Source organism: Astatotilapia calliptera, chromosome 8, assembly GCF_900246225.1.
Source record: "Astatotilapia calliptera chromosome 8, fAstCal1.2, whole genome shotgun sequence".
Lineage (NCBI taxonomy): Eukaryota > Metazoa > Chordata > Actinopteri > Cichliformes > Cichlidae > Astatotilapia > Astatotilapia calliptera.
The window spans coordinates 1,364,544-1,384,851 of NC_039309.1; the positions used below are offsets into that span (position 1 = coordinate 1,364,544).

Here is a 20,308-nt window from a genome sequence, read left to right on the forward strand (position 1 = left end):
ATTTGCATAATAATTTGGAACGCGGCGTACTCAGTGAAGCCCCGCCCCAGCCCCGTGCGTTGTGTAAAGCATTTTCTGGTGTTTGTGTAAACAAACTGCCTCCTGGCTGTGACAGATACGGTTACAGAAAATATGAGCATGAATGGAAATCGTAATTTGGTTTTTAGGACACGTCGTTGTAACACAGGTGTGAAAACAAACTGAAACCAAGTTTGGATTCACACGCAGCTGCTGCTAATTCTTTTTTAATACAGACTACACAGGTAACGTGCTCTGACCTCTGACCCCAGCTGTCCACTGTGTGTTACCACAGCAACAGCTGTAGATCAATAATCATTTCTTCTAAGAGGTGAGAAAGGGTTGATGGGAAAAGTTTCTCCTCTTTATCGGCAGCACAGTTCAGAGCTCAGCATCATCAATCAGTGAAGCTCGAACATCACAAAGAGAAAAACCTTTGTGCTCCAAAATGATGAAAACTGAAACTGGAGCAGTTGCAGGGTTGGTCAACCGAAGGCAGCAAAGACAACAACGTGTTTCCGTCCTTCAGTTATTTTGTTCTTAGTCTTATTAGAGGAAGTCACATGGTCAGAATCACGACCCTCCAAGGAGCCACCTGAACTCCTCACAGCCTGCTGAGCTGCCTTCACTGTCCTCAGGATGACACAGAAATCACTCTGGGAAGGAGTTTGGAGCCACAGACAGGTCAGAAGGCTTCTCTGAGCTCGCCCATAAAGGCAAGTCACGTGACTCTGGATGATCCAATCGACTCTAAAGTAGAAACAGGTGGGTTAACGAGCTGGATGTGGCTGTGGGACACATGTATACGCACACCTTTTGTCTGTGTTAGCAGCTGATGTAAACAACCTGATTGGACGATTAGACAAGGTGAGACAGGTCACAGACACACACATTGACGCAGAGTGTGTTGATGCCCACTGATCAATAGCGGGCAAATCAATAGGTCGAGCATTGATCAGCAGTAATGGAGAGCATCAGTCTGAGAGAAGCGTTTAGGTGTTCAGCATGAAGTCAGCAGAGTTCCACTTCCTGTTGTGTGAAGCAGCAAGTAAACAACACATTCATCACAACGAGCAGACGCACACACCTGCACACACCTGCACGCACCACCCGGACGAACAGGTTTAAACAGCGCAGCAGCGGGATGAAGAGCAGTCCAACATCCTCGTCGTCCTCCTCAGTGTGTTTCTCAGAGTAAGTAACACACGTTTAATCTTTTTAAAGAATCATTTGTTCGCTTACAGAAACCCCACATCCGTCTCAAAGTCCGAGCCCATCCATGCTGGGGTGTTTCCTGTAATGATCCTCAGGCTGAGAGAATTAAAAGTTCTAAATATTCTCCTTTTATTTTCAAATTCTCACTCTCTGAACGATGCGTTTGAAACCTATATGCAATATGAAATGTGATATTCTCTGTGTTGTCTCCACCCCAGGACATCTGGTGTAATGAAGCAAGCACTCTAAGAATAATGAGCTGCTATTGGCTTTGAACAGACGGGTCAGTCTGAATGTAGCCAATCATTTTATCTTCCTGTAGCAGCTGCTCTGGAGTTCAGCTCTCACTTTGACACCAACCCAAGGGTGGAGGTCTGAGGGTGGGGGTCTGAGTGTTGTTGTCTTCTTTGCTTTTTTCAGCCCACATCAGCTGGTGGTCTTCAGCACATCTGAAGGTGGGGGTTATATAAATTGCTTCAGCTGCTGTTGCCTGCTGCTTTGCAACCCGCCTCCACCCAGCTCTCCCTCCATGCCGAGGTGTTCGCTGCAGATGGTGTTTCAGTACAGCTGTCCCACACAGAACAAACGCCCTGAAGCGTTACTCCTCTCAGCTGACGTATGAGTGTTAGCGACCTGTGGCCGGACGCTACGTTTCACAAAGCATTGTGGGAAACTTTGAATGCATCGTGACACAAAGACATCTGCAGGAAGCAGAGAGGACAACAAAAGAAAGAAGGGATAAAAACAATGAAAGACAGAAAACGAGTGGTGATGGAGGAGGGGAGCTGCCGCTGCCATGGCAACAATAGCTCCCTGCTCTCAATCAGGTCCTCAGGGAGACCCCCAGAGCTCTGTGTGTGTGTGTGCGAGACAGTTCACATGCACACACACACAAGTCTGTAGTCTTTTTAAAGGAGCAGTTCAACATTTAAACAACAGGACTTTCAAATGTTGAACTGTTCCTTTAATACAAGTCAGTTACCACTTTCTCAGAGGTCAAAGGTCGCCTGGTCCCCGGCAGGATGTGAAGCCACGGTTGAGTCATCATAACCAAGGCAGTGAAAGATCAAAACGCCGCACAGATATCTCCCACAATGCACCTGACCTCTGAAGACTCACAGAAATCTAAAAAGGTTTATAGTAGATATATGAAGATGGTAGAACCACACGTACCATGAACATGACACGAGGTGTTATCATTTTGTACCTTGAAACACTGACCGCTGTAACTTCAGTCATGGAAAAGTAACATGTAATGATCATGTAATGTTACACAAAGACCTCAGAGGAGGTTCGTGGATGTAGTGAAGGAAGACATGCTGAAGGTTGGTGTGACAGAGGAGGATAGGAGTCTGCCTCCATTGATAGGAGTTGTGGGGGCAGATCTGCGGTGGAGGGTGGGAAGATGGGCCTCAGGTTTAGGTGCTGAAAACAGCTGTTTTAGACGTATGGAAAGATTGTGGTTGGGTTCTTCTTCACACCAGTAACAATGCAAATGTCCTAACTGCTATATGCACCATAACCCTGAAGGTCAGGTGTTGTACGAGAATGGAGAGCCTGGAGGCTGAGAATGAGCTGGACCAGCACAGAAAGGTTTAGCAGCTCAAACAATGACTCGTTCCCACAGCTTACCAAAGGTACCCACCCAAAATACAGGTACAAAGAGTTGGGTGGAGCTTACTAACGCACTCGTCAGAAAGCATGCAGAGAAATATTCACACAGCTGAAGACAAGGAAGAAATGGAGACCCTAACCCTGTGCCTCGTCCAGAGGAAAGTTTGAAGTGTGACCTTAAAGCAGAGGATCTGGACCCAGACTGGTCTGAGAGATGAAAACTGTCAAACACCCCAAACTGACATAAAACCAGAACAAACCGTGACTCTTCTGGAGGGAAATAAAAAATAAAGAGAGGTGAAATCAAAGAGAAATAAATAAAAGTCTGTGTAATAATGAGGTTTTGGGGTTATCAGTGATTTATCTTAATCAAATCCTGTTTGTGCTTTTGTGACCGCTGAGGGAACAGAGCTGTTTAACAAAAGTTCATTAATCGCTTCCTCTAGTTTCTGTCCTCAGCACCAAAAACAGATTTTAATTATCATTTTTTAACAGAATAGGAGAAAAGCAGCAGAAGATATGAAAAAACAAATGATAAGAGAGGCAGCGTCACATGATTTACATTGTTAACGACACAGACTTGTTCTGCATGAAAGAAAATGGTTAAAGTGACAGCTGTAGAAAAAGTCAGCATCAGAGGATGGATGAGTTCAAAATAATAAATAATAATTAGAGGATCTCACTGATCTCTGAGTGACGGCGACGAACCAAAAACTCACCAGCTTCTGCTCCTCTGGTCTGACTCTGCATTCACATAAATGAGATTATAACGAAGTAACATGCAGCACGAGGTGCAGAGGAATCAATACGGCAAATACAGCGACAGACAGTACAGAGAAACGCTCTACCACAGGCGTGGTGGGCGTGCAAACACAACCATCCAGCAGACTCCAGTGATGTACGTGGTTTAGTTGTAGGAAGAAGCCGTCTCTGGAGCGGATGGAGTGGGTGAAGGTGCTGCTGGTGCAGAGAGGCTGAGGTAAAGGCTCTGAGACAGAGACTTCTCCGATGTTTGGGAAGTTCAGTTCCAATGATTATGAATGCTTTTCCTGTAAGGTCAGGAAAGTTCCTCCTTTGAATGTGACCTCTGTTCATCCTCTGTTTGAAGATGCTGGTAGTATTTAGAGTCCATGTCACTGAGGTGGAGGTGGACACACTGCTGACTGTCTCTACAGGAGAATTCAGGATGGGGTAGATGAACTCATTCCTTCCAAAACTCAGTGATGATCTCTTTTATCTTGTCAACCAGCATCTGCTCAACCCCTGGAGTCTCCTCTGACCTGTACATGCTCAGAACCGGAGGTAGGAGAGTGGTGAGCTCATCCTGATCAGATGTTTTTACAACCTCATATCTGATGTGAGGCATCTAGCTACTTCAAGCTCCCTCTGAATGTGGAGTTTCCTTGCCCTGCCTTAAAGGTTAAACCCAGCCACCCTGCAGACTCTATCCCATCTGCTTCGTAGTTTTGGTAACAACCCAAAGCTTATGAACAAACCAAGGGGTTGATTTTCTTGTAAACCAACTTTGCCATCTGCAAAAACTTGAGTCTGGTATTCCCAGACTATTCCCCTCATCCTTGCTGTGCCTGGAGATCCTGTCCTTGATTTAGATCCTTTGCTTTAAGATCATAAGCAGCATGTCTGAATCTGTGACGAGCAAACAGACACAGCGCTCACTCTGGCTATACGAGAAACCCATCAGACTCCTTTAACGCTGTGAGATGAAACCTGACAGTTTTAAGATTGTCAGGACTACAGACTTTAAGCAGGAAGATTCCATTAACAAAAATTGTGTACATATGCCTCCTCTAATTTTGCTGCTATAATGTGAATATTCCCACTGTCCAGCTAATGAAGGCTACCTTATCTTGAAAAAAGTGAACTTTTCTTGGGGATACCCTGAACCATGGGGCCTGTTCTCAACCCCATGTGACACTGTAGAGGCTAAACTGGAGGTTGTTGGATTGCTGTAGGTACAGTTAGGCACAAACAGGCAGATGCATGAAACTGCAGCATTTCTGCACAGCAGAGCTGAAGATGAATCCTCTGTATTTGTGAGGCTGGTTTAACACAAAACGGCTTCAGGTGAGTTATTAACCTCCAAAATCTGAGATTCATGTACTCCTGCCATATTGAACAAACCACTGACATCAATTATTGTTATTATGCAGATGTACACTCGCTACAGCCTGTCCATACTTATAGCATATTCATAACATACCCTCATACCGTGTACATTGTAACATACCCATAATAGACCCATATTTTGTACCCACCTATAACAGACACATTTCTGTAATATATCTATATTAGAGCTAAAGCACTTTCTGGATGGATGCAAACTACATTTCGTTGCCTTGTGACGTGTGCAATGACAGTAAAGTTGAATTCTATTCCATTCTATTCTATTCTATTCTATACCACAATTACCTCACTCCGTTTCCAAGATTCCTTCCTGCAGGGAACTAAAGAAAGAATAGACTTGACATTCCCAAACGTTGTAACAGAGGTCTGGTGAGGTATGGGCAGCCAGCAGGTTTAGCGGATGTGCAACTTGGAAGTTAACCGGAAAACTTGGAGGCTAGTCAGGAGGTCTACCTACAGCAAGACCACACAAGTCCTCCTGCCACAATAGTGAGAAGTGACCTCCTCTAGCTGTGCTATGCCGTAATACCGCTTGTTACAACGTCTTATAGCCAAAAATGAGGGTTAGAGTAGTAAGCTCTCATCTCAGATTATAAACTCAGATTCATATAAAATTGGCTGTAAAGTCATTTACTGACTGGCAGTCTCCTGCAGTCCTTATTTCTTCCTGTGTATCTGTGGGTGTGGCACTCACCTGACCTGCTATCAACCAGCATACCTGATGGCTATCCACCTGCGAAGGTCTGCAGTGTGTCTCCTCCAGCTGAACCTCTTTCTTGCCCAACTACCTCTCCTGGTCGCTCCGCCGCACAGATGTGCCCTTGCCCAAAATAAGTCCTTTTTGGGGCACATGTAACTGTAGTACCATCTAAAAAGTACCACCATTCTGTGACTTCATTCAGGCAGAAATAAACTGTGATAAAATATAAATAACACATACATGTCTAAAAGATGTCAGCATTTTATGGTGCTGAAACTAAAGATACTTTTCTATGCTGTGGTGTGCTGGGGGAGCAGCACAGCAAAGAAGGACTCATCCAGGCTGGAGAAACTGATCAGGAGGGCTGGCTCTGTGGTCGGCATGAAGCTGGACACTCTGGTGACAGTGGCAGAGAAAAGGACATTAAAGAAACTGATGGACATTATGGACAATGCCAGGCATCCTCTGCACACGGCCATAAACAATCAGAAGAGTCTGTTCAGTGACAGGTTGCTTCTCACAAAGACAAGAACTAACAGACTTAAAAACTCCTTTGTCCCACACGCCATCAGACTGTTTAACTCCTCTCTGGAGGGGAGAGGGAGGGGAGACAGGGGGACAAAGGAGGGGGGAACAACTAAGCTGTAGTGCCTCTTCACCTCACTGTACAATACCTTGTGCAATACTTTTGTAAATAGTCAACAGTGCAATAGACTCAATACTTGAAATGTGCAATTCACTTGTATTTTTATTTTTATTCCTATTTATTCTATTTATCCCCTTCGTATATTTTATTTATATTGTCTCTGTATTTATATATGTGTGTGTGTGTATAACTCTGTAACTTCTGTCGGTGCTGTGCTTTTTTGGAAATCGAATTTCCCAGAGGAACCCACCCGAGGGATTAATAAAGTTCTATCTAATCTAATCTAACTTGTTGCCTTGGTTCATTACAGCGTTTTGACAGATTTACCTCTCTTTTGCTCTTCAGGAATAATCACCTTCACCTGAATCTTAGGGAGCTGTACTACTTGGTAATCTGAACAGCCGAGATGGGCAGTAATGGTAATCCGATTACTTTTTTCGAGTAACGAGTAAAGTAAGCAAAAAAGGTAATTAGATTACTGTTACTTTCCTGTAAGCATGCTGCGTTACTGCGTTACTAAAACTGCGGTTTTTTTGCAGAATGTCTCATGACAGTGACGTAAGCGAGTGCGACGTTTGTGTCAACAGCTGTGTGCAGATCAACAGTGGATCATATATCGAGTGCAGAGAGAGTATGAGCGTGCAGCGTTTAAAGCGTGGAAGTACTGACCTTACTTTGAGTTTGATTCCATAAAAAGTGACAAAAACATTAGTGTCCGCTGTGCGTGGGAAGAAAACTTCTTTTTACAGCGACAAAACCCCTAAACTTCCAACAAGCACCGAGTAGCTACGACGTAATGGGAAACTCACAGAGAAACTCGCGGATTCTTCCACTGACCGCGGCACACCTGCACCAGGGTAAACCTCCGCCTGCCCCACTCCTGCTTTACAGGTGAAAATAGAGCAACAGGACCGCTGAGTCTTTGACTTTATTTATTTTCTGCTGTGTTTTACTTGCATCTATTTGAAAGACTGAGTGTAAACACACAAAAAATATTTTATTTTATGTGCTGGAATGTGTAGAAAATAGCTTTAAATGTTAAACTAATTTCTTCCAGTCAGAGAATGTTGCAGATAATTAAATGTTTGCTTGATGCATAAAGTTAAAAGATTAAAACTGATAAAACAAGTTTTAAAAAGAGACTTTTCCATTTGATTACATTTTGTATGATGGATTATGTAGAAAAAGTAGAATTGGGCTGAAAGATCTATCACTTTATCACCTATTCAGGTTGTAAATCGTGTTTTTAAAAAGTAACTAAGTAATTAATTACTTTTGAAAATAAGTAATCAGTAAAGTAAGGGGATTACGTTTTTTGGGAAGTAAACAGTAATTAGTTACTGATTACTTTTTTCAAGTAACTTGACCAACACTGTTGAACAGTGAGCTGAACTTTGGATCATCATCTTTTCTGCATTCCAGACTAACAGACCACTGACTGTGATCGTCTGCACCTAAGAGGAGGTGATAGAGAACAACCCTACCTGTGGTCTCAGGTGCTCCTTAAACACTTTTTACCTGGTAAAGAGAGGGAGGTGAAAGAAGGCAGATAACCTACCACAGCAGCACAAAGATGTCCTGTCTGACTCTGACTGTTTAAACCAGGGGACCTCAAGGGCCTCGAGGGCCGGTGTCCTGCAGGTTTTAAATGTGTCCTTGATCCATCACAGCTGCTTTAAATGGCTAAATGACCTCCTCAACATGTCTTGAAGTTCTCCAGAGGCCTGGTAATGAACTAATCATGTGACTCAGGTTTGTAGGCCCAGTGTGACCTCTAAAACCTGCAGGACGGTGGCCCTTGACGCCTGGAGTTGGACACCTCGGTTGAAAACATGGACGAGGGGGATAAGGACTCCTGTTTAGGCTGGAGGCAGGATGGTGGTATGTTAGGGGACCAAACCTATCCTGGACACAGCTGATTTCGTTCCTTCTTCTGCCACCAACAATCGTGTTATGCACAAACACATTTGTTCTTCTCTGACCTCATAAACATGAGCGTGCTTCTCTCCTCTGCTACATCAGGCTGGTTTATTTCTGCAGCTCAGTCTGCATCACTACTCCTGGATATAATGAGATCTTACTGTGTGGAGAGGCTGACCTTGAATATTAGGTTTAAGCACGTTGCAGTGATTGGTTGATTTTATTTGACATGCTCAGCTTTGACTGGCTTGTTTTTGTCTTTTATTTGAAGAAAGTGCTGGAGTCGATCAGAGCAACCTGCTGTCTTTATTCACTGTGAAGAAATCATTTCCAAACAGCCAAACAGTCATTGAACAAGAGTTACATTAAAAACAACTGAAACCAAACGAGTGGAGCTGATTGGACGTCAGCTTTGATTGACAGCACTATAAATGTGTGAAGACATTCATTTTTGTTTTTTAATACAAAACGATGGTTGTTTTTCAGTGTGGCAACACCACATACACACACATGTCTAAAACCCCATGAAGACGACATGATTTGACATTTATACAAAACAATCTCAGATATAAATACATATTTATAATCTGTATGTTACAAAAGAGTTTCCCTCGTGATTTTGGTGACGGGCGGGGCAGCGTGATCAACCACAGTGACGTATAAATATTCAGCCAGCTACAACTTTGGCAAAAATCACAAAACCCACAGAGAAAAACACACGGGGCGGGGCTTGAATGAATAGGAGGAGCTTTGGGGTTGTGGGAGGAGCTACGGTTAGAAAGACAACTCTGAACAAGAAGACAGACAGTTACAGTAGCGTATCAGGATGCAGGATTTTTTTTTTTTTTTAACAGCGCAAGCATAAAAAAAAATACAGACGTACAAGGGCGGGGCTAAAAGAAGAAGGGCGGGACTTCAAGGGACAAACTGATATTTTTCATTTATTGTTTTATCGTTGTGCTTTCAGAGGTCAGAAGTTTATGTGCTGAGGTTACTGAAACGATTAAAGGCCTCAAATTATTCCTGCTGCAATTTCTGATAAAATAAACACTGTTCATGGCAACATGGACGCCGCCGGATACTGCAACAGATTTTAGTGAATTCTCAGTGGAAGGAGCCTTTCATAGCTATGCTTCCTGTTCGTCCCCCCTGTTCTGAGTCTGGCAGCAGCAGAAGTAACAGGAACCTCCCTCGAACCTTCAGCCCAACTGAAATCAGTGCTGCTGCTTCTGTGTTCATCTCTCTTTTCTGAAACGTTCTTCAAATATGACACTTCAGTTTGGCTAAAGGTTGGCAAAGGTTTGATGATGAGATGTCCTGGATTATTTTAAAAAACAGGGAGTGTTCTGCCTCCCCCCACTGAGGTTCACCTGAACTCAGGTGCTTTCAGAGGTGTTTATCATGTCACTCATTGTCTGCTCCTCATCAGGGTGCTGATGAAGGGCACCATTAGCACCCCGATTGCTAGGTATGACAGACACACTGATAACTGTGTCCTGTAATTTGAAGCCTTTAATCTCACTCCTCTTTAGATTCCCATTTCTTCAACTAAGATTACATCACAAGCAGACTAAGTGAAGTCAAGTCTTAGATGTGACATCACAGTTTTTACATTGAATGACCCCGCCCCCAAACATAGAGTATAACATCAGAATAATTACAGACAGCTGAAAGCACCCGCAGAAAGCTGCTCTACAAAAAGTCCTTCTCAGGTTCTTCTTAGAGGCTCGGCCCAGTCGCAGACGACTGGCTGCTGCCGGAGGCCCCGCCTCCTTAGGCCACAGGTCCCTCCTCCTCTGAGGTGATTAGTGCTCGTGGCTGAGGGGGAGGAGACAGGTGAGGAACGAGGAGGAAGGTTTTCTACATGGGAGGAACGACGAGGCCGGACATGGCTGCAGAGAGACGAGGTTTGAATTCATTAATTATAAACATACAACAGAAATGATGTGTGTCACTGAGTGACAGCCAGGTGTGACACCTGCAGAGCAAACATCAGGTGTGGACATTTCTTTATTCTATGTATTGATCACATGTTTTGACAATATCACTTTAGTAATAGTAGCATCACTTTATCACGTAGTTGTATGTAGGATAGTATCACAAGTGGGCCTTGTGTTTATCACAGCTTCACAGCGGGGCCATTGTATGGGGCCAACACTGTCTGTGCTGTTGTGTAAATGCTTATGCTATTGTGAACTTTACACACATGGAGAGATGCCAAACTGCCTTTCATTGTTTTTGTAACAATGACAATAAAGAGCTATTCTATTCTATTCTATTCTATTCTATTCTATTCTTGTATGTGGTCAGAGACATCCAGGCACTGCGTGTAAGAGAGGTGACGGCTGGTCGTAATTCTCCTTGGGGGGAAGGTTCAAGGATGAGCTGAGCTGGGAGGTATAGGTCATATATAAGACGTGAGCGCCCATCTTCAGAGGCCGCTTTGGCGTTTGACCAGAGCGCTCTCTGCAGCATGTGATTAAACCCACTCGCTGAGCGTTTGCACTTTATTTAAACAACTTCCACAACAAAACAGAATTAATTAGATGAAAAAAAATATCAGTACTTTGCTCATGTTTGAATAAAGCTTTGCTCACACCATGTTTTTAATCCAGATGTTTCAGTGAGTGATGGTCTGGCCTGTATTCAGCTCAGTAATGGAGTCCAGGTTTGTTCATCGTCTGCAGATGTTTGTCCTAACCCTACAGTTTTGGTCCTTCCTCCCCCCCAAACCATCAGGATGCTGCTGTGACGTGTAGGCTGATAACCAATCAATCTCATGCTTAGCCCGTAGCATCCATGATGTCCCAACAGAATCTCTGTTTCTGATTGGTCAGACTACAGGACAGTCTCCACTTGGCCTCTGCACGTCTGAAAGGAGCGCCCTGCGGTTAGTCAGAGGAGGCGGCGGTTTTAATTGATCTCTAAATCTTTTCAGGAAGTCGTGAGACATGCACGATGAAATCTTATGCGCGTTTGCTTTTATGCTGCTATCTCGTTGAACTGTCGGCCTGGGGTGGCTCTAGCTCAGCGGGTAGAGCAGGTTGGCTAGTAATCAGAAGGCTGGTGGTTTGAGTCCTGGCTCCTTCAGTCTCTGTGTGTTAAAGTGACCTTGGGCAAGATACTGAACCCACAGCTGCTCTTGGTTCATCGAAGCGTGAATGGTCAGTTGGACGAGTCATGTAGAGTAAAAGTGCTGTGAAGGAAGAGTTTTACACTCTGACCTGTGAACCTCTCCATCAACCTCTGCTCACTGTACGAAAACACGTTCCACATTCAAACTGAGCAGATTTAACACTCCACGTGTTTCCAGAGGAACCTTTTCTGTCTCACATGAGTTTGAATTATTCGTTGCGCTCTGGTTACAGCCTCCGACATGCTCCAGCGCAGGTTTCAGCAGCGACAGTCGTTACAGTGACACTACAGGATGTAGCAGAGCTGCATTTTCCACCTCAGCTGTGAAACATTTTAAGAAGACAGGAGAGGACGGCAGAAGCAAGGACAGTGAGACGAGCAGAGGAAGAGGAGGGGGGATTAGGGCACTGACGTGTATTCATAAAAGGACACACGGTAGAAGAAGACAACCACTGACACACACAGGAAGCCTACAGTGAGCAAGTGTGTGTCAGTAAAAGCAGAAGGATGATGGGCTGCATCGTTCAGATGAGGAACGCTTTAGAGTAAAATGAAACGTAAGCCTTGGCTGTGTCAGTCAGGTTTGTAGCCACATGTCAAACTTCACCTGGACAGGCAAAATGGTTTTGATGATGCCGTCCTGGTTTGTGAGTCAGATATTTTTCCTGTTATTGATGGAGACACGCAACAGGATTCAGAAGAATGTGAGCTGACTCCAGGATGGTGGAAATGCCCCGGGGAGACAAAATCCCGTGCAATCCAGAGTGATTCATGGCTACAAATCCTCCCACGTACATCCCGTTTCACGGCGAGCTCAGCTCTAAATCTGCTCTCTTTGTTGTAGGAGAAGAAGAAGAAGGCCTACTGTCCATCTTGAGCAGTAAACCTTCACAGACCTCAGTAACCTCACCAGTGTGTTAAAGGGAAAGGTCACATGATGCTTCCCTGATGATGAACTGTTTATTTATTGTACAGTTTTCCTTCCTCCACACCGGAATGTCTCAGGACAGTCGGACTTGATCCGCAGCGTTTAAATAATCATGAGATGCCTCCTTCCTCTGATTTCAGGTGAGCTTTGCTTCTTTGATTCTGTGCACCGCCCTCCTTTGTCTTATGCAAACTAACCTAAAGTTGGATAAGCTGTTAACAAAACGGACGGTTTGTTGATGAAGAGACTGACTCCACCCACCTGTCCCTGTTGTGACTCGAATAAAACCTTAAAGAATCTGATGAGTTTTTAAAAACATCGGAGCTGAAAATGATGACACATCATTCCTCATTAGCTTCCTGTTAACGACAAAATGCATGTAGCAGCCCGCAGTTTAATTTACCAGCTCATTACACAAGCACGCACACACACACACATGTCTGTAGACTGACGCTTCACTCCTTCACAAAAACTGAAACGTTCTGGGATAAATGAAGCACATGTTCACAGAAACAAAACACAAGTAGTGATTTCAAAATGAAATTATTTTATAACAGCAACAACAACAATAATAATAATAATTAGAAACCACGTTGAAATGATGTCAGGATGAAATTGTTTCTCAGGTGCTCGTTTGAAGGTGAATCACTGATTTCATGCTCAGTTTCTGGCTGCTGCAGCTGCAACTATTAATAACATTCAAACTGTATTTACACATCACCCTGCAAATGGATCCACACACACACACACACACACACACACACACACACACACACACACACACACACACACACACTGTGGCCTTTCTGCCTCGGCGAAGGCGGAGAGCAACATGAATATTTAACACTCGACAAACCTCTCTGTCAGAAACACTGACATCACACACACTGGCTGCCAGAGTGTGTGCTTCCTGTGTGTGTGTGTGTTTAATGCATGTGGGCATGTGTGTTTAGAGGATGTATCTGTGGGTTGTAGTGAATAAAACATGCATTGGCCTGTCACTCTTCATGCAATACTAACAGGACTCGGGTTACCCACCTCGACCCAGCGTGTGTGTCTGTGTGTGTGTGTGTTCACTCCATTTACTCGTCTGTAGACATGTGGTTGTTTACAGAAGAGCAGATGAAACTGAATCAAACATCTGTTCAGCTTCATGTTACTCTCGAGGCTCACTCGCTTTAATTACACCACATCTACATGTTTAAAGACATGAATCTCCAAAAGTTGATTCTGTTAATCGTTAAACGTTTTCAGTGTGAGAAACGTTTCGTCGCTCCAGAGATTTACTTACCTGGATGATTGAGCATGCATAAAGACATAAAGACATGAAGGAATTTGAAAACAAAATATAAAAATATGAATGTACTATTTCGTTTTAATCATAAGCTTTGTTAGTCACAGGTTCAATCATACTACGATCAAAGTATGTCTTCAGTCCCGGGAAGTATTCTTTCTGTCCCTAACACTTCTACTGACTTCGGAAAGAAGGAGTTTTAATTTGTAGACTCAAGGAGCTGCTGTCTCACCTTGCAGCCCATTGGCGTTGTTGGCGGAGCAGTTGGGTGGAGGAGGAGGTGAAGCTGGCGGCCGAACGACGGGAGCAAAGGCGCTCTTCTGTTTGACGGCAGCCGAGAAGGAAAAAACTCCATGCGAGGAGTTACAGTTAGAGACGGCCATGGTGGGACTGGAGGGAACGACTGGAACACAGCAGGTCAGAAACCATTTTAACCAGTAACTGTGATGGGACAGTAAACTACACTCCGTTAACATGGTTAGCTCTGTCTTACATGAATGATGTACTATCCAGTCAATTCAATTCAGTTTTATTTACACAGCGCCAAATCATAACAACAGTCACCTCAAGGCGCTTTGTATTGTAGGTAGACCTTACAATAATACATACAGAGAAAAAACAACAATCAATCTCCCTCCCATTCTACTTTTAAATACTCTAGGAACAACAAGTAGACCTGCAGTGTGAGAGCGAAGTGCTCTAATAGGGTGGTATGGTACTACAAGGTCATTAAGATAAGATGGGGCCTGATTACTACAAAGTTCAAAGATAGAGGACCAGCACTACAGGGATTAGTGTAATTAGTATGAGTAGTATTCCTTGTAGTGGTTGTAGTAGCACTGCTAGGAGTATTAGTAGTAGTGGGTGTAGTACTGTAGTACATTTACCTTGATACTTACTGCCGTAGGGTGAATTGGCTGAGGACCCGTTGAGGAAACCGGGTGATGTTGCCACCCCAAGGTTTGGCATGCCTGTGTTGCCGTAGCCATTCATGCTGTTGCTGACTGTGTTGCCATAGTTACTCTGTTGGGGGGTGGAGCTTGGTACATATCCTCGCGGTGACACACTGCTGGTGTTTCGACTGTAGCCGACTGGAAGAGAGTACAGTGTTAGTAACACTGCAGTATTACTAAGTGCAGTAAGCTAGTTTTATGCTAGATGAGGCTGCATGTAACTTTTCCCCAAAGGTGGAGTTTTCGGTACATGGAGGTTCCTCTCAGCAAGTATTTGAACTCCTAAACACTTTAGAACTGATAATGCAACATCCTGGTTTCACAGGCAGAGGAAACAGATGGTGGGCTGATCCCAGTTCTGCTGGAGATCCTTTGGAGCTGCTGGAGGGGGGTGGAGCCTACACCTGCTTTAATTGGGCAAGTGGCAGGGTACACCCTGGAGAGGTCCACCTTCGATCACAGGGCGAACACAGAGAGACATACAAGCATTCAACCCCAGCACCTTCTTGCTGTGAGGCGACAGTGCTAAACCACCACACCACCCACATACACATGCTCAGGAAGAGTGGAATTTGGAAAATCGTTCACATAATCGTTCATATGAGATTGGTCTTTCATATCACAACATCCTAGTAATGCGACCATCAACAATCCTTGCTGAACTTTGAGTAGTAGTAGTAGCCAATCAGATCCTAGAGTATGGACTTGAGTTCAGCAGACAGAGTGTAGTAAAGACAAACAGGAGGTGGAGCAGTTAAAATAAGAGAAAGGCCGCTTGATGTTTTTAATTCATCTGGTGACAGAGTGCTGGTGAATCTGAGTCTGGAAATGTGTGGTCCCAAAGCTGACGACAGTGGGTGGGGCTACAAGAGAAATTCATGAGGATTTGTAGATTTGCAGTGAAAGATTCTTCCTGCTGGGATCTCACAGAAAACTTGAACTACATGTCAAACCTTTTGTGGTTCCTATAACACAGAAAAGGGGCACACTAGAGCTGAATCAGAACTGCTGAATGATCCAGAAGACTCCAGTTCTTCTCATGGTTTAACTCTTTGTTCATCCCTCTATTCCAGTCCATTCAATTTAGTTTTATTTAGGCAGCACCAAATAAGGTCCTTCATATTGTAAGGTAGATACCCTACATTAATACAGAGAAAGCCAAACAATCAGAAGACCCACTTTGAACAAGCACTTGGTGAGAGTGGGAAGGAAAAGCTTCTGTTTAACAGGAAGAAACATAAGGCAGCTATCTGGGTGGGGAGAGGCAGCTATCTGGGTGGGAGGAGGGAGACAGGACAAAGACACGCATGTCCATCAAAGTGACATTCAGCTCTGAGCTGGTCACAAATCTAACGCTCGGTGCACCAAAGTCCTTCTTAGTAGACTTAGTAGTAGACTCTGTAGAGTACTCGTAAAATGTGTCATGTGACCAGGGTTACCACAGCCACCCCTTTAATGTCACTTCTGCCCCCATCACCTGCAGGATTTATCAGGCCGCTCATACCTTGCGTTGTCTCAGAGACGTTGACGGCGAGCTGCCCGCTGAAAGAGTTGACTCCCATCATGCCATGGGAGGCGGTGTTGCCCAGCGATGGGATCTGGTTGTGGTTCCTGGGAACGCTGTAGAGCGCTTCAGCGATGTCTGCTGCTCGCTTCAAGATGATCTCCTGCAGAGCGGAAAGACACAGGAGCATTTAAATATCTGGATTCATGCAGCTGCAGAGACTCAGGAGGGAACATAATCACATAACATCTCTACTGGAAATGTGGAGAAGCTATCATCCTAAAATTAAAACTCATGCATTAACACCAAAGGCAAGACTGATTAATTGAGAGTTGTGGTCACTTTGTTTCAGATGATAATGATAAATTACAATTAAACACCTGTAATACATTCCTGTGATATAATGTAAGGTATATTAAATCCCCCACTCGCCCCTGCGGGCGGTTTATCCTTCAAGCTCGGGTCCTCTACCAGAGGCCTGGGAGCTTGAGGGTCCTGCGCAGTATCTTAGCTGTTCCCAGGACTGCGCTCTTCTGGACAAAGATCTCCGATGTTTTTCCCGGGATCTGCTGGAGCCACTCGCCTAGCTTGGGAGTCACCGCACCTAGTGCTCCGATTACCACTGGGACCACCGTCACCTTCACCCTCCTTCTTCCTGATGTTGCTGACATTCAGTATCGCTACATCGATCACTACGGCCGTCTTCTTCTGTTTGTCTACCACCACTATGTCCGGTTGGTTAGCCACCACCATTTTGTCCGTCTGTATCTGGAAGTCCCACAGGATCTTAGCTCGGTCATTCTCCACCACCCTTGGGGGCATCTCCCATTTTGACCTCGGGACTTCCAGGTTATACTCAGCACAGATGTTCATGTACACTATGCCGGCCACTTGGTTATGGCGTTCCATGTATGCCTTGCCTGCTAGCATCTTGCACCCTGCTGTTATGTGCTGGATTGTCTCTGGGGCATCTTTACACAGCCTGCACCTGGGGTCTTGCCAGGTGTGATAGACCCCAGCCTCTATGGATCTTGTGCTCAGAGCTTGTTCCTGCCATGATTAGTGCCTCTGTGCTGTCTTTCAGTCCAGCTTTGTCCAGCCACTGGTAGGATTTCTGGATATCAGCCACCTCCTCTATCTGCCGGTGGTACATACCGTGCAGGGGCCTGTCCTTCCATGATGGTTCCTCGTCTCCCTCCTCTTTCTTGGGTTTCTGCTGCCTGAGGTATTCACTGAGCACTCGGTCAGTTGGGGCCATCTTCCCAATGTATTCTTGGATGTTCGTTGTCTCATCCTGGACTGTGGTGCTGACACTCACCAGTCCCCGGCCCCCTTCCTTCCACTTAGCGTACAGCCTCGGGGTGCTGGACTTGGGGTGAAACCCTCCATGCATGGTCAGGAGCTTCCTGGTCTTGATATCAGTGGCTTCTATCTCCTCCTTTGGCCAGCTTATTATCCCAGCAGGATACCTGATCACGGGCAGGGCGTACGTGTTGATGGCCCGGATCTTGTTCTTACCATTCAGCTGACTCCTCAGGACTTGCCTGACCCTCTGCAGGTACTTGTTGGTTGCAGCTTTCATAGCGACCTCTTCATGGTTCCCTTTTTTCTGTGGGATCCCCAGGTACTTGCAGCTGCCCTCAATGCCTGCAGTGTTGCCTTCTGGTAGTGAAATATAGTGAAAAACAGCAGAGTTCATGTTTTCTAACCCTAGCATGCAGTTTTCAGTCTAAGGCACTTTATTGTCTTTCTGTGATTTCTGATTTCAGTCAGTTTATTTTTGATTTTATCTCATCAGACTGAGGTCATTATATTGTTACTGCCACCATCTTTCTCTTCTTTGTCTTTTTTTCCAGTGTAATTGAGGGTAACGATCCACGATACTTCACTGACCAGCCTGCAGGGGGCACTCTGATGTCTGTCTGACATGCGCTAAAGATCCTGAGAGCGGCTCGTTATACTTAAACAGCTCAAGACTCCAAAAACACACATGTTCAGTTTACACATACATAACACACACACAAAGTTATTATTATTATCACTACATTAGGATTTACATTTGTTTACAGGCTCTGCACTCTGTTCAAGGTTACGCTTTCATTTCAATAGACCTGTGTGTGTGTGTGTGTGTGTGTGTGTGTGTGTGTGTGTGTGTGTGTGTGTGTGTGTGTGTGTGTGTGTGTGATTAACTGGTGGGTTGAGAAGCGTGTCGGAGAGACTCTGTTGGGGAGGATGGGGGATATAAAGAGCTCCCTCCTCCTCCTCCTCTGCCAGTGTTTCAGTGTTTCAGGAGGCTGTGACTCCTAAACCTGAAGGAGGTGGTGAGGAGGGGGAGGAGGAAGTCTGTCCTGTTTAATGAGTTTCATGTGAAATTAAAGAAGCTCCGGTTTGAACTGTGAGACAGTCTGATGATGATGTTATCAATAATCTGTGAAACATGATTATTGGTTGTGATTACGCTGACTGTCCTTACTGTGATTGGCCAATCCAGTAAAACTGCGTAAAAATGTTCATAAATATTCTCTCAGTCAGACTCGTGCAGCTCTTATGACAGTTTGTTTCCACTCATGTCCATGACGCTGAAGCAGCTCAAACCACTGAAGTGAAAACATGGTGACGTCTCAGAGCAAAAGGCGGTGCGCTGGTTTAGACACAATGACTGTAAGTAAAAGATGACATCACAGAGTTTTTGAAACCAGACGTGATAATGTGGATCAGTAGCGTTCTGCTGGACAGGTGGAGGTACTTCAGCTGTGTTTCGCTCTCAGCGTTCAGTTTGTCTTCATCCATTTGAGTGGTTGAATTCAATTCTGTGCCGGCTCTTATTTGGGTATAAAAACATGAATTCATTTTGTTGTTTGATGAATAAATAATGACATCATTCTTAGTTTGAAACACGTTTTGACAGATTACATTTTTTTTAAATTGTCTAATAAATCTGAAGCACTGTTTACTGGGTTAACAGACACACGCTCACAGCTTGTTTCACTAAGTTTGTTCAGAGAGTTTAACTTAACAGTGAACACTTCCTATTTGTGTCGCCTCATTCTTTATTTTCTACTCATGTTCCTCCTCAAAGACACAAAGATTCAAAAGGATTCAAACTGAAGCGGCGTCCTCGGTGTGCCGACGCCACATGACGTCGTGTATGTTGCACTTGCAGCCACAGCTCGTGCGCACACCTCGTCTCCGGTCAGCCTTTAGACTCAATATTGTGTGATCTACTGTACAATATAAAGCGCCTTGAGGCTTGTGATTTGGCGCTATATAAATAAAATTGAATTGAATATATCAACAAGAATCTGTTAATCAGGGTCACCTGCACAGGTAAACACACTGATGTCAGCTGATGTGTGTAGACAGGTGAGCAGCTTACCTGGTTATTATGAGGCATCCCGTAGAGCGCCTCCACCAGGTCTGCTGCTCTCTTCAACAGCACCTCCTGAAAGAAACAAAGGAGGAGGGGTGGTAGTGTGATACAACAGAAGAAGAAGAGGAGGACATGAGGTCAGTAACAAAAGCCGATGAAGTCGTGTTGCCAGTGTCACTTGTGAACAGGTGTGAACAGGCTGCAGGAACATTTTCAACAGCTCTAATGAATTCTGTTTAATATTATGTTATTCATATAGAACCAAAACGCAACAGCAACCACCTCCAGGTGCTTCATACTGTAAGGTAAAGACCCTACAACAACACAGCAAAACCCCAATAATCAAATGACCTATGAGCAGGAGCTTGGTGACAGTGAGAAGGAAAAACTCCCTTTTAACAGGAAGAAACCTGTGAAAATCCTCACAGTGTTACTGGAGGCCAAGGTAATGCCATCCAGAGTAAGAATCTGGTTAGAGACCATATTTCTACGATTTTCAGGGCCGAGTACAATAACCTCAGTTTGATCTGAATTAAGAAGCAGAAAGTTAGCGGCCATCCAGGTCTTTATGTCTTTAAGACATTCCTGCAGTTTAACTCATTGGTGTGTGTTATCTGGCTTCATGGACAGATAGAGCTGGGTGTCATCTGCATAGAGAATGCATGCAGTGCAGAGATCAGTAACAATCACAGCTTGTAAACATCAGCAGGGGACCCTCTGTTCCTGTGTGTTTGTACCTGAACTGGAAGATTTAAACAGTGTTTATGTTAATCAGAGCTCAGTTACACCTCACAGAGCACACACACACACACACACACACACACACACACACACACACACACACACACTGGGCCTCTTAAAAACTG

The 20,308-nt window shown here is 44.5% G+C and overlaps 1 protein-coding gene across 5 annotated transcripts in view; it reads right to left on the reverse strand.

Annotated features, from left to right (window-relative positions):
- Positions 1-8,545: 8,545 nt before the first annotated feature.
- The window catches only part of ebf3a (EBF transcription factor 3a), a 63,531-nt gene continuing 51,768 nt past the window's right edge, over positions 8,546-20,308 (reverse strand). For 3 of the 5 annotated variants that reach the window (XM_026177798.1, XM_026177797.1, XM_026177800.1), the window contains 5 exons: positions 19,449-19,514; positions 16,073-16,235; positions 14,503-14,706; positions 13,848-14,018; positions 8,546-10,150 (listed from right to left, as the gene is read on the reverse strand). In XM_026177798.1, the coding sequence (XP_026033583.1) occupies positions 10,119-10,150; positions 13,848-14,018; positions 14,503-14,706; positions 16,073-16,235; positions 19,449-19,514 (636 nt within the window). In that variant the 3' untranslated portion in view covers positions 8,546-10,118. The remainder of the gene's footprint in view (positions 10,151-13,847; positions 14,019-14,502; positions 14,707-16,072; positions 16,236-19,448; positions 19,515-20,308) is intronic. The other 2 variants (XM_026177801.1, XM_026177799.1) reach the window with 1 other exon arrangement.